Source organism: Temnothorax curvispinosus, unplaced genomic scaffold, assembly GCF_003070985.1.
Source record: "Temnothorax curvispinosus isolate PA1 unplaced genomic scaffold, ASM307098v1 QBEX01004775.1, whole genome shotgun sequence".
Classification (NCBI taxonomy): Eukaryota; Metazoa; Arthropoda; class Insecta; order Hymenoptera; family Formicidae; genus Temnothorax; species Temnothorax curvispinosus.
Genome location: NW_020214555.1, coordinates 1,654,920 through 1,669,590, shown reverse-complemented (window position 1 = coordinate 1,669,590; position 14,671 = coordinate 1,654,920). Strand labels below are relative to the sequence as shown.

The 14,671-nt window shown below is 33.7% G+C and overlaps 1 protein-coding gene across 3 annotated transcripts; it reads left to right on the top strand.

The window, feature by feature from the left end:
* The first annotated feature begins 5,252 nt into the window (after window positions 1-5,252).
* LOC112454034 (glutamyl aminopeptidase-like) lies at window positions 5,253-13,491 on the top strand. 3 transcript variants are annotated; one of them, XM_025015202.1, is made up of 17 exons: window positions 5,253-5,548; window positions 6,238-6,347; window positions 6,573-6,735; window positions 7,530-7,859; window positions 9,134-9,554; window positions 9,688-9,835; window positions 9,919-10,195; window positions 10,307-10,477; window positions 10,540-10,637; window positions 10,716-10,850; window positions 10,961-11,262; window positions 11,328-11,413; window positions 11,502-11,626; window positions 11,794-12,006; window positions 12,090-12,330; window positions 12,417-12,549; window positions 12,640-13,491. In XM_025015202.1, the coding sequence occupies exons 4-17, from the start codon at window positions 7,634-7,636 to the stop codon at window positions 13,031-13,033; spliced, it is 2,970 nt and encodes a 989-aa protein (XP_024870970.1). In that variant the 5' UTR covers window positions 5,253-5,548; window positions 6,238-6,347; window positions 6,573-6,735; window positions 7,530-7,633; the 3' UTR covers window positions 13,034-13,491. The 3 variants fall into 3 exon arrangements, with proteins under 3 accessions (XP_024870970.1, XP_024870969.1, XP_024870971.1); XM_025015201.1 differs by having other exon boundaries at window positions 6,180-6,347; XM_025015203.1 differs by lacking the exon at window positions 6,573-6,735 and having other exon boundaries at window positions 6,180-6,347.
* Window positions 13,492-14,671: the final 1,180 nt, after the last annotated feature.

The window sequence follows — 14,671 nt, the reverse complement described above, 5'->3', positions numbered from 1 at the left end:
ACCGTGTGTATGTCACGTATAAATTATTAATAAGAACACTTATACTTGTTGAATGTGCACGTTATATGTTACAAAGTTGTGCATTATCAAGTAGGGATATAATCGCCCAAAGAACAGTGATTAAATGTTTAACGGCGTCAATTAATATTTATTGTAATTATAATATTATTTGTACATTGTTACATCGTTCCTCTCTTCAAATCGGCCGTTGAAACACGTCGCGAGTTCGATCGCCTTGCAACGAAGGGACGGAAAACTTAAGGCGCGGCAGCGAATTTTTTCGGATCGATCAGATTCCAGGATCGATCGATCAGAAATGTTTTTATTCAGGGATCTATGATCGCGAGAAGCGCACACTATATCGTCTCTCATTCGAGATAAACCTGTCAGGAAAAACTCGGCCTCGTTAGGAAATAAATCGAGATCTCGCGAATCCGGAATGATTAAGCGACGATCTGGATGTGCTGGCGTGTCTTACAATCAATTACGTACCTACGAATCAAATTTATTCGTGGCCTTCTGAATGACTATTTATGTATTTAGACTTATCGTATTTATATCGAAATTGTTCCGGTACCTCGAGGTCAATTCCGTAATAATTGCGACGCGACAGAGCGCGAGTCATTATCGACTTCTAATGTTGTTGTTATAATGTCAAGTAGCCAGTTTATATAATAAATTTTAGACACTATTACTGTTAGCCGGAAGTCAATATTTGTCACGTTTCATAGAAAACAATAATCATTAAGACGATAGAAGATTCATATATGAAAAGTTTTAATGATTATTGATTTAGTTTTAATGATTATTGACCACATAGATGACAGAAGCTCATATATGACTGTAGCTCATATCAGCATTATCGTTGCAAGTGACCGTAAATAATAAGCGTTCATATTATAATCGACTTCTCGACTTGTCTCAACACGACGACGATAAAGGTTTCATGCGGCATCGTGTCACTTTCACTGTCGAGTATCATGCCAGTCGCGTTTCTCATTTTGATTGCGAGTACATGATGAGATACTAAATTAAGGTATTGGGATAATTTAACGGGAGAATAAAAAATATAAAGTTTATAACTTAAAAGATTTATTTTAAATATGAGATAATAAATTTTACAATTACGAATTTATTTCATTTTTTCACAATTATAGCATAAAATGAACATTCTTGGCATGTATTATGTATTATAAATTGTATATGTTAGACTTGTACAATATGTGTGATTATAAATATTTTAACATTACTATCCTAGTCAGAAAATTGCTCACAAAATTGTATATAACCAAATTATATATAAAATCTACGTTAGAGACACGTAGATTTTTTTATATAATTTGGTGCGTAATTTTATTACTAAGATATTAATTTTGAAATATTTATAATTACATTGTGCAAGTAGATTGGATAGGAGATGCGATTAGAAATCGGTGATTGGCGGTCAGCTCTGACATAACTCCCCGTAGGTGACGCGATGGCAATCGAGCCGCTGTTCGTTACTTACATAATTAAGCGTTTTTCGATGTCGCGCGACACGGACCCGAATTCCGTCTGTCTTCCGTAAATAATCGTCGTGTATTGGATTCGAGTCCGATCACGCAGCCTCGAATAGCGATTTCACAAAGCGAATGTTACGAAAGCACACTGTTTGAACACGTAAGACTAATTACACGACTCGCAATTAATTAAAATCCGTTATTTTATTATATAGCGACTCGTTACAACAAACGCCGAACGATTGAACGGCATTTTTGTGTCGTAGAGGCCACTATCGCATATAAATAATCGCGAGCGAACGAATTTTCTTAACAGTCGAACAGTCAAGTGAATTTGTATGAATTTCTATACTTGCGATAACGTATATATTCCGCAATAATGTAAGTATAATGTATGCAAGATATCCAGTGATAGATTCGACGAACAGCCTTTAAAACAAAGTTTTCTTTACCAAATATGTCTATTACTTAACATTTTGCATACGAATAAATAAATAAATAAAATTAATTTTACAAAAATAGGCCAAACTGGTAAAACACACTAGTTCGGTCTATTTTATAATTATTAATTTATATTTAATATATAATTACTTTATAATACTTTATAATTATTGATTTAAACTCCAGGTGACGGACCATTTAAGCGTTAAACTTGAATTATCGTCAATTATTGGACATAAAATAAACTCGCTCCGAACTTTCGATTATTCTAAAGGTGTATCCCACCTTATATTTTATCTTTTCGATGTATTGAAAGCAATATTGAAGAAATCGCATAATTTTGTGAATTGCAATAAAGACGTGAATTTTGGCAGAAACTTTTTAACATTTGCTCTGCCTTACGCTGATCTTTCTACACGATTATTTTTGCTCTTTGTTTTATTATATTTTTAACAAGACTTTTTTATGAGACTCTATGTCATAAATACTTGCCCGACCATACTTACTGATTTGTACTCGTGCATACAACTTATTCGCGTAATTCTATTTATATCTACTGTGATGATTTAGAATCCTTTGCTACGACCGAGACGACCGTTTGACAAATTCGTAGATTATAACTGATTCAAACCCGAGATCCCTGCGAGAGGCCACGATTTTTCTACTTTAAGTATAAATTTTAAGAGAGCATAGTATAACCAGAATTTCCATTGCGAATCGCTTTGTTTTTAGACACCCTATCTGTAATCGTAAGTTTTTAAGAGCGTAGCTTTTAGGGGAAACAAAATATGGTTAATAATCTGTAAGAGTTAAAACGTCGAAACGAATGACGCTTCGTCGTAGTTACGTTGTCGTTCCACACGAACATAGACTTTGCTAAGACAATATTGATATATAAATAAATATATATGTATATATATAAACATATGTATGTATATATTTACACTGTATTTATATATAAATAAATTATTGTTATCGATACAGACCTCAAATCAACGCTGTTTTCACGTCACAACTGTCATTATCTTACAGAGTATCATGGATTGATGCAAGGATTGTAATTGTTTCGTACGTGTATATACATATACATACTCTCTACTAATTGTTGCATAACACAATCCTAGATTCATTAATTGCGTTTGCTTACTACGATTTAACTACCAATTACTCGAGAATCGGTGTGCCATCCCGCGTTTCACTTCTCTCAGGGAGCGCGATACAAGCGCAAGGTAACAAAGTGACGAAATTGCAATTTATCCCTCGTCGTAGATCGCACAGATTGTGTATCCTCCGTAAAGTGCTAATAATTGCTTTGCTTAATCACGGGTTCTTGGAACGAGTCGCACCTTTACGACATCCGCACAAGTTTACGTAACTCTGCATTATGAAATTTCTGTTGTTTCTAGATTTTCGCCCTGTCCGCGTGCTGCGCACCCATGGAATCGCTTCGATCGTACACTACATATTTGCAATTCGCGATAAAGGTACATTCTCGCGTGTGCATAAGCTTCGGCTACGACATTCGACAGTTTGCCGAAAGTCGGACGTGACTGTTTTACGATCCTTGCAACGAGTTTCGCCGGCGGATGCACATATAACGAGTCATTCATATTTTTCGCAATCCTATAAAGATTTATCGCGAAGATCTGTAGAATAACAGCGTTGTGGAATCGTAAATTCCGAATCCTGTAAGTGATGAGAAAGTAAAATATATTAACTTCATCAGCAATTATGGCAATTTTATTCCATAATGGTACTCTTGCTATTATGACATTTGTAACCATAATTGCAAGAAATGCATCGGTAATGCGATAACTTTCTGCAACTGTCACGATTCATGTATTAATAATTCCTTGTTAAATTAAACAACAAATAAGTGATTTTTTTTTCTTTTTGATAATATTACTTGCACAATTTTGAAACATGTATTTATTTAAGTTTTAATGCCATAACCACACGTGAACATTTATTAAGATTTCTTCAGTTTATATAAATCCCAAAATTATGATATATTTAAGAAGCTTTTTATTTTTGAAATATTACAAGATATTGCTTTGACGAGATGTGTGTAATGATAATGTTCTTGTTGCAATCCATGCTTTGTGGAGTTTTTCTTTTTAACTAGTTTTTATGTGTAAAACACATATTTAAAATATTTAATTTAAATTATTAAATATATTAAAGTTTTTTCGTTAAACAAGACTTCACAATTTTTTATAGAATCGGAGATTATAAAATAAAAGATACACAAAAGATAAAAAAGAATAAATTTTTGGAAAATATAACATTTAAAGAGAACATTATATTACACATATGTTTATTATCAAAGAAATACTTTGTAATAATACATTTTATCTTTTTCTAATATTTCTAAATTAGATTTTTGCCAGTAATAGATAGAAGCCGGAAGAGTACACTATATATAATAAAAGAGGAAACAACTGTAAAATATAACATAATTAAATTCAGAAAGGAGATAAAACAATCTCAGAATAATTCTCTTTATACGTACTATCTTGAACACTATGTAAAGTTCTGTGGTTTGTACCTTATGAAATAAGGCATTATCTGAAACGTGAAAATCACACATCAAATTTTATTCTTTTTTCAAAATTTTTTGAAAAATGTAATTTTTTTAGTGTTAATAAGTTTTCTTGGTAATTTTTTTATCTATTCTTATTTTTACAAATAAAATTAAATAGCATTATCGTTTTTTTTCAACACTTGATGTATTGTTAATGTATTCTTAAAGAAATGGAAATAATCTTAATATTTGAATAAGCTTTGTGACAAAATTAATTTTCTATCGCTTAAATTTTAACAATTAGAACATTTTCAAGACTTTGAAATATGAACTTAAAATTTTTGGTAATAATGGTTTATAATATAGAAAATTTATATAAACGTAAATGTTTTAATATTAAGCAATATCATGTAGAACTGTGAGAAAATTAAAGATTCGAGAAAAGTATTCCAATTTTACGTGAAATCGTCCATGTATATGATTTAATCTTGTAATGCGATAATATGAATGAATCAAGTGATCCTAATTATGTACTTTCAAAAATACAGTGTGGGTGCGCTCCACTTATTAGTCTCGCCTCGCGGCCAGGGATCGTTAATTACATCAATTTCGGCGGATGTTAATGAACGTATGCGTACGCGACGGTTAATTCAAGCCAATTTTGCTCGTGAATTTGAATGCAAGTCGGCCGTGTCGCCGACATTGTGTCATATCCAATTAAGAACGATTTTCGTATGCCGTAGCGAATCGGCTCTCGCGTACCGTCACCAACGGCAGTTAGACGCGCAGTTTCTCTCGGATGATAGAACGAGAAGGAGATCGAGATTCGAGAAGTGAAACTGAATGATGGGTCTTTAGTTAAGAGACGTTTCCACGCGCGAGTTTCTGAATTTAAGAATCTCTCTCACGTTGTGCTTAACTGCTTCTTATAGTGTTTCTAATTTCGCGTAGTGCATTTCATTCAATTTATTGTGCAAGGAAAGAGCTTATGGGAAGCAAATTATATATACACGCAGAGAACATATGTGCAAAAAAATTAATTATACATTTATGATGTTCAAAGAAAAATGAGAGGATAAGATAGGTATTCTATATATTTTTCTGTGTTTTTATTTTCAAACAAGAATATGTGACAATAAAATCGTTAAAGTTTGGAAGGAAATCTGTAATAAATCGGGCGCATTATTTGTTTAGCGATAATATTTTCTGGTAAACGTTATTGACCGATAAGACTGTAGTTTTTTCTTTGTGATTTGTTTTTATAAGAAAAGAAAATTGTTTTAATTAGTGACATTTCTGATGGCAATTTTCGGAAAGAGTGCATAAGAAGTTTTACAATTCATTTCGAATATTTTTTGCGAATCTTTTTAATTATAAATATTTGTAGAACTGTAGAATAATCAGTGACAATTGGGAAAAAGATAAAATCTTTGCAACGTACGCGCAGACGTAATATACCAATGATTATATTATATATTTCTTATCGTCCTAAAAAAAAATACTTCTAATCTTATTCCGTAATGTTATTATAAGTCTAATAAAAAATTTTATGATATCAGCACAATTAAATTATGATCACTTTGACCTCTCGGAGAGTGATACGAAACCGAGGAGACAAAAAAAAAGAGAAAGTGATGCATCTGCTAAAATCAATCGGATTATTTTGTTAATCGGGTAGATAGTGGAAAATTTAATATAGCGCGGAAATTTTCCAGACACACAGAGATAAGAACATTTGCCATAAAAACACTACGAGAGATTGCATATTTGCAGAATTCCGTTTTATACTATGATCGACTTGTTACTCGATATGCGAGTAGGCGCGCCGATGAAGTAATCCGGGGACGAAAGATCACGAGTTTTAGAAAGCGCAAACAAGCAAGGTGAGCGTCATTAAACTTCGTAGTTTTATTTATACTGTTTAGAGGATCTCAAGTAAAAGTCTAGTCAATTTGACAAATAATAGCGGCTGCATTTAAAAACAATGCACTCTATATTTATATATTAGTTAGTATTAATTTTTATAGTAGTTAGAGACACATGACGACATGTTTTGTATGTCAAATTATAACAAATATGGGCTAGGTTTTTGTTTTGTTTTATTTTAGATTGGTTCTGCCGTGGTTTGTCAATATCAATCAGCACACAGTCGATCAGTGGCCAGACTCTTACTTGAGGGTCTCTGATACTGTTACAATTACTAACTTCAGAATACGATTTATTTTGCTGTCAGCGCAATATCATACCATCCGATTTCTTGAAAACGTTCAGGTAAACATTTTACTTGCAATTTTATTTATAAATATGTGAATTGGAGCCAAAGTAATAATCTATTTTGAGTGCAATGAGGAATTAATTTTTATGAAATTGTGCTCATATCAGTCATATAGGAAAATATCCTTTTTTTTCACAATTTTTAACGGTAAAATGAAAAGTATGTCTTATGTCTAATAATCGGAGTTTGCACGCGCGAAGCAACACGTGTGCATGCTGTTAGGTAGACCCACGCATTAATCTATCTTGCATATCGAGTGCACTATAGTGGATTATAGTGTGACGCAGTGCATAATCTTTTAACTGCAATAATTTATTTCTAACAAGTCACCAAGAGAGTTTGTATCGTCATCCATTACCTACATTAAGCGCGCATAGATGCTGTCTGCGTCACGGAAAATTGGAGCACATACATAGACCCATTTTGACCAATTATGCATGTTTACCAATCATGCGTGTCGGAAGAGTATCTAATCGGCTAATTGTATTGTTATTCTTACTAAGTATTACGAATTAAATCATTTTGAATGCGATTTTGTTTTTAATCAAACGAATAGCGAAATGTACCGAGTGACTCTCAACTTGTGATAAATAGTCGATGAACTTTAATTGCTTCGTCTCCAAAGTTGTGATTCAAAATAAAAAAAATTACACGTATGGTCGTCGATTTTCAAAAAGCCCATTTAAAAAAATTTGAAAACTCTACGTTTAGATTTTTCATATTCCGAATACTAATTATCGAGTACAATTGTCTCGCTGATTTTATAATCAATTATATATCGATTTTTCAGGTGTCCGAAAACCGATTTATCTGCTTTACGCTTCGCGTAAAAGTATTTGAGAAACTGAGGGTAGTGAATTAAATCACGCGGTATCCCTCGCACCCGAATACATAATGGGCAGCAACAAAGTCGAAACCCGACCGAAAGGCGGCGCGCCTCGCTTCAACTCAGCATCAGCATCAACGATATCGGAGTCGCTTCGTCGTAACAACGTCGTTTCCGCGCTCCTCTGCTTTACCTGCGGCGCTTGCTTTGTCCTGAGTTTAATTTGCACCTGCCTGGCGACGTTGGTCGTTTTGCTGGATCATACCGTCGAGGCGGCGAGCCACGATCGACACGGTGAGAGAGCACGGGAAAATTCACCTGTTATCAGTGGCAAAGTGGAGTAATTTCTACGTTCAGAAATTGCTTTTGTGTTAAAATTGTGTCGTGCTTACTAATCATGTCTCAGATTCGGAAGTTTTCGATAAAAGGAGATTGCTCCGCAAGCAGATTGATAAAACCGCTCGCGAAATACAAGTTGGAAAGCGTTCAAAGCGCGTTCAATGAAAGTTTACTCGATGTGTTTGTGCTTTGTCAACTCGGCCAGTAACGTGACAAACTTCTTCTTATGTCACGAGTATTGTGATTGCTGGCGGTAGATTTAAAAGTGCTTTGATCGTAGGCTCTTCTTCTCAATATTTCAGAATTTGCTAGAGTATTTCTCCGCTAGACAAACGTGTCAGCGATCTATTACAGAGTAGATAGATTTTTGGTTCTTAAAAATAAATAATAATAATAAATATTTTATTCGAATGATTTGTCGATTCAATACAGTTAAAAGAATATAACAGATTTTGTCTGTCGTTAAGAATACTGTTTTTAAGCTGATAATTAGTTGACGCTGCGCGAAAGTAATTTTTTAGAAGACTTTATTATATAAGTTTATTTATTCAACGAAGCGTAGATTACAACTACATATCACTAGAAACCATATATACGAAATGTTATTGGGTAGAATTCTTTTTTAAGAAAACAGGTAAACTTGACTGTTATCAAACTTACTATCTTGAGAGATTTCTGGATATCGGAGGTGGCCTTGACTTTTAAAATTCAAAGTCCAGTTATCGATTAGACACGCAGACATGTTCGTATGTGTACAAATTATTTGAATCGAAAGAAAGTGGACATTTAATCGGGACTATGCTCCGATTTCATGTTCAGTTGTTCGGGAAGAAACTCAAACAATGTTTCGCATTTTACAGCAATAATTTGCAATGTGATAATTCAAATCAAATAAATATTTTGTATTCGCATTTTGCAAATATTATCTCACTGACAATCCATAATGATGCATCGCTTTTCAAACATATTTCATTCAGCTCGTCGCTCCGATTTAGTTATAGTTCTCCTCAAACTTTTAGTTCAATCGATTGATGGCCAAATTTTGCATTCAATCTACATTTCAGAAAAATAGAGAAGGCTTTTTGTTACCTTGTTGGTTACATCAGCATATGAGATTAATCAGACAGATAAAGACTGTGGGTTCCTAGATTATGCGTTAATATTTATCTGCGCGCAACACACGACAATTATTTGTAGATAATTATTACAGACATTAATTTTGTTTATAGATTCGAATAGACCAGAGGCATACACAACAATGTCTAATCCCGATGAAAGCTTCAGATTGCCGAAGGAAGTCATACCTATCGAGTACGATCTCCTCTTGCATCCAAACCTTCAAGAGGGCACGTTTTCCGGAAATGTGACCATCCTTATTCAAGTCAACGACAACAGAAGAACCATAGCTCTTCATCAAAAAGATCTCAACATTACATCGACGAAATTAAAAACGTACGGCCTAAGTGACGACTATACAATTGAAATCTCCTCCGTCAGCAAGCCCACAAAATATGACATCTTCGTGGTATCAACTGAAAACGAGATTCAACCCGGATTCTATAAGTTAAATCTAGAATTTAAGGGAAGTCTAAAAGACAAAATAGTGGGATTCTATATCAGCAAATATCGGTATAAAGCTAACGAAACCAGGTAATACAAACTTGTCATTTCACTAATAAGTGATGCACGAATTTTGTGATGAATTTAATTAGTTTCTCTATTTGATGATATGACAGAATAGACTTATGATTGTAATGTATCCCCTATATTTTTTAATCAACAGGTATATTGCGACTAGTAAATTCGAGCCAACTTATGCAAGACAAGCTTTCCCGTGTTTCGATGAACCCAATTTTAAGGCACACTTTTCGATAAAGCTGGTTCATCCTATGGATGATTGCTACAGTGCCTTATCCAATATGAATGTGGAGGTATACGAATTTTTGATATTAATTGTCATTTCTTTCGGAAAATTATTAAACAGTTTATTGAGAAGTTATTTTTTCTGCCTTAGAGCACTGCGCTAAATACACCGGAACGTGGTCTAGCAACAGTGACCTTTGCAAAAACTACAAAACGGATGTCGACGTACCTAGCTTGTTTTATTGTCAGTGATTTCGTTAGTATGAGTAAGATGGCGAAGAATTTAAATGGTGAAGAATTTCCGGTCAGTGTCTATACCACAAGAATTCAATCGAGGGAGAAAAGAGCTTTTGCATTGGATATTGCCGTGAAGGCTATCGAATATTACATAAACTTATTCAAAATAGATTATCCATTGCCAAAACTCGGTAAATATGCAACTAAAATTTACGGAAAAATACAAACTTGTCATGCACATTTAAAGTTCTCGGTAGATTTATTTTTAAGTACATACATTTATAAAACCATTTCTTTTGCAGATATGGCTAGTATTCCCGATTTTGTATCCGGCGCTATGGAAAATTGGGGTTTAGTGACTTATAGAGAAACAAGAATTCTTTATGATGACCGTCATAACTCCATTTATGATAAGCGCGATGTCGTTAACGTGATCTGTCACGAATTGGCGCACATGTGGTTTGGAAATCTCGGTAAATATTTTATATCGATCAATTGTGATTAATAAAAATATGAGAGACATACTTTTTTTTAGTTACCATGAAATGGTGGAATGATTTATGGCTCAATGAGGGTTTTGCTACATTCATGGCATCTAAATGTTCAAATGAGATTCTACCAAACCAGGGATATGTTGGTGTTTTAATATAATCTAATTGAACATTGATATAAATATTAAAAATATGAGAGGAAATATAATACTGTTTTCAGATGGAGGAATTTCCTGTTGAAGTAATGCAGAAAGTGTTTGTTACCGACGCAAAGTTGAGTTCTCATCCTATAGTTTATAACGTCCAAAATGCAGACGATATTTCATCATTCTTTGATGGAATATCTTATAAAAAGGTATATGGATTATATATATCATATTATTTTATAATTTTGCACTTTTTACTAATTTCTTATAGTCATTTTTTTCTATCTCATTTATTTACTTGAACTGGTGCCTATTTTAGGGGGCATCTGTAATCCGCATGATGGAGAACTTCTTTGGATCTGATGTCTTTTTTGGTGCAATTAGTACCTATTTGAATAAATATGCCCTTGGGAATGCGGAGACGGCGGATCTCTTCAATGTTTTGCAAGATTCGGTTGGAGACGAATTAAACGTAACAGCTATAATGAACACTTGGACGCGACAAGAAGGCTACCCTGTTATTAACGTGAAAAAGTCCGGAAATAATAAATTTGTACTAACCCAGAAACGATTCTTGGATGATCAAGACGCCAAATCCGATTCCGCAAAATCAAATTACGGGTGAGTTATTTTATCTCGAGGCAATAATCGGCAAACTTATTTCAAAATCATGTTACATTTTACAGATATCGATGGACTGTGCCCATCGTATATATCACTAACAGAAACGAGGTACCCGCTCTTGTATGGTTTGACAAGGATCAGGACGAAGGTTTAAATTTAATAATTCATAATTTCTCTGTACGAATTATTTTTATATAATTTTCTCTTTTTTTACGATAAAATTCTATATTTTACAGTGACGATCGAGGTCGACGAACGTACTAGGTGGATCAAATTAAATGCGGGTCAAGTTGGCTATTATCGAGTTAATTATAACGAGGAATGGATAACATTTAAAGAGCTGCTTCGGGCTCACCTTATGGTAAAATTACGCTATTTTTTCGTTTAATGCAAAAGTTATTATAAATAAAAACTTACAATTTTCCAGATTAATGCATTACTTTGTTATTTTTACTTTTTAATTAGTCTCTTCGAAGGTTTATTTTTTATGCTTTTTTATTATATTTTTCTTCTTTTTTTTTATTACAGAGAATATCGTCGTTGGATCGAGCGAATCTTTTGGACGACTTGTTCAGCTTAGCTGATGCCGGTGAGCTCGAATACAATATCGTGATGGATATAAGTGTGTACCTCACCGAGGAGTATCAAACTCTTCCATGGGCGGTTGCGAGATCGAAATTGATGACAATGCACACTTTGTTAACTTCCTCGAGTGAACCAAATATTGCAGACACGTTCCAGGCAATATATCAATCAAAGCATTGCAAATTACCTTCCAATGTCGTCGCGAAAGTCATTTTTAAGTGTATATAATACAATTCTAGTCTTTCGTCGCAAAATTGGTAGAAACCATCTATGATTGTGTAACATGGACCGTCGATGATTCCATTGAAGACGACGTGCCATTCACGCAGATTGACAATAGAGTGCGAGCGCCGGTACTCGAATTGGCCTGTGCAATGGGTTCATCCGAATGCCTGCAAACAGCCGGTGAACTCTTCAAGAAATGGCTGTTACTAAAGAAAGCGACGCATCCTGATATTCGCGAATTGGTTTATTACTACGGTTGGTCTATCTAATGTAATCATAAATTTTCTGTATTATCCGATTATAAAAAAAAAATTCTAATGGAATGCAAAATCTTTTGTTAGGTATGCGCTATCATTCGGATAAAAACGACTGGAATGCCATGTTCAAACTATTTGAAGAGGAGACCGATCCTAGCGAGAAAAATAAAATAATGATAGGATTAGCAGGCATACATTCCACCGAGATTCTAAAGGAGTTAGTATTAAGCCTATTATCGACAACTTTTTAAATATATATTTTTTTTAATTCAAAATCAATTAACACGTATTTCTCTTTCTTTTTAAGCTACATCACTAAAGCTCGCGATGAGAAAATTGTCCGCACTCAAGATTTCTTGAAGTGCTTGACTACAATTTCGAAAAATCCCGACGGTACATCGCTGGTGTGGGACTGGGTGCGCGAGAACTGGGAATTCCTGGTGAACAGATACACATTGAACGATCGTTATCTCGGTGAACTTATACCATCTATTACAAGTACCTTTGCAACGCAAACTAAGCTGGACGAGATAAAAGCTTTCTTCGCGAAATATCCTGAAGCTGGTGCCGGTGCGGAGGGTCGAGTCAAGACTCTTGAGACAGTCTCGAAAAATATCAAATGGCTCGCTAGAAATACTGAAAAACTTAAAAATTGGCTCGCTGAAAACTGGTCGTCAGAAACTGGCATTCGTAAGACCTGATGAACGCACCAACAAAAGTATCTTAATATGCAAGCTGAAAAGAAAGACAGACTCTTTTAATGTATACTGATTTCTAACAGTTACTCATAAAAAACAAATAATTTTTTATTAAATCTTGGTATTATATGCCTCAATTGTCAAAAATTATTGGCAGCGTGAATTAATTGTGATTTTATATGTTGACTTTAAAGAAAAAAAGAAAATTACTCTGGCAAATACGATGGATAAGAAGACTGTATTTAATATGCTGAAATTACATTGTGATCAAATGTTCTGTCACGTAATTAGTAATTACTGTGGCAGCGTGATTATCATACACAAATACAAAAGCATCAATATGCATTTTGCGCGAAGCACAGGTCTTTTATGGAACGCATTTATAAATCTTGATACTGATATATATACAATTTTATAGAAATATAATTTTGTGATTAAATATAGCATGTTTATACTGTTAACTGGTAATTCTTTTCCTTGACTGTGAGTATTGGATTGTCAGACATGAAAATTATAAACGTATATGGAGGGGTAAAAGCCATAGTTATAGTGTAAGTCAAATTTTTTAAAATATTGATTCGTGTGCATAAATGTAATTTATATATTGTATAGATTGCATATGCACACGAGTCAATATCTTGAAAAAATTGACTTACACCACTATGGCTTTTATCCCTCCATATATGTGAAAATTTGTGAAGGTCAGATCTATTGTGAGATCGATCGTATTACATTCTATTTCTCTTATAATTGGTTTAATACACATTCAATTGGCCTGTTATGGTCAATAAAATAGTCTAGAGGGATGATAAAGTCTTTTAATTTATCATAATACAGTGCACAAACTTGTTTCTCACGACACCACGCTCTATGTTACATAATATACCTTTTTCCAGAAAATCTTTTTTATAAAAATAAAAGAAAGATTTTTAATTGCAGATTTATTTAAAAATTTACTTACGTAATTAAATGTGATCAGGATTGCGCGCAAGATCAATTTTTTTATCCACGAAAAACAAAATAATCCATCTTGTCATTTCAGTATCGCGCCGTGGAAACTGTCAACAGCATTTTGCGATATGACGGATATTGCATGGTCAGCTGGAAAAACATTTTTGCGAGATACAAGGGGGCTTATCGAAAAATGCAATATAAAGCTGCATGAAATGTTTGTCATTTTATTTGCGCTATTGAGAATTATTTGCATTATCAGAATAGAATCTAGTGGAGAGACAGAAAAACAACGATGCGCAAATCCGAGACATAAAACAGATTTCAAACTGCCGCACATTCATCGGTTTAATGTTACGTAAATAGAGGGACTCTTTTGCAGCAATATGACATTTCCATGCCGGTTAAGCAACTAATCAAATACGCAGCAGCTCTGTAGCACCAATGCAAATAATACGAGCGCTTTCAATCAAAGTAATATCGCGAAAAATATTTTTTTATAACAGGCACGCGCACGACATTTTCTTTTACGATATATTATAGTTATTTTGTTATAAAGTTACAAATTTTTTCCCGTATTGTACGTACTTCTATAATGTTGATTTTGATTTTGTGTATTTAATGAAAACGTTCGTTTTGAAAAGATATCTTTTATATTTTTCCGGCATACATAATATACATATCAATCAC

What these genes read in the sequence shown, in the direction of transcription:
- LOC112454034 (XM_025015202.1), top strand. Translation starts at nt 7,634, where the DNA reads ATGGGCAGCAACAAAGTCGAAACCCGACCGAAAGGCGGCGCGCCTCGC. An exon ending in GGCGAGCCACGATCGACACG is followed by an intron (nt 7,860 to 9,133) that starts GTGAGAGAGCAC and finishes TTTTGTTTATAG; the next exon opens with ATTCGAATAGACCAGAGGCA. An exon ending in CATGTGGTTTGGAAATCTCG is followed by an intron (nt 10,478 to 10,539) that starts GTAAATATTTTA and finishes ACTTTTTTTTAG; the next exon opens with TTACCATGAAATGGTGGAAT.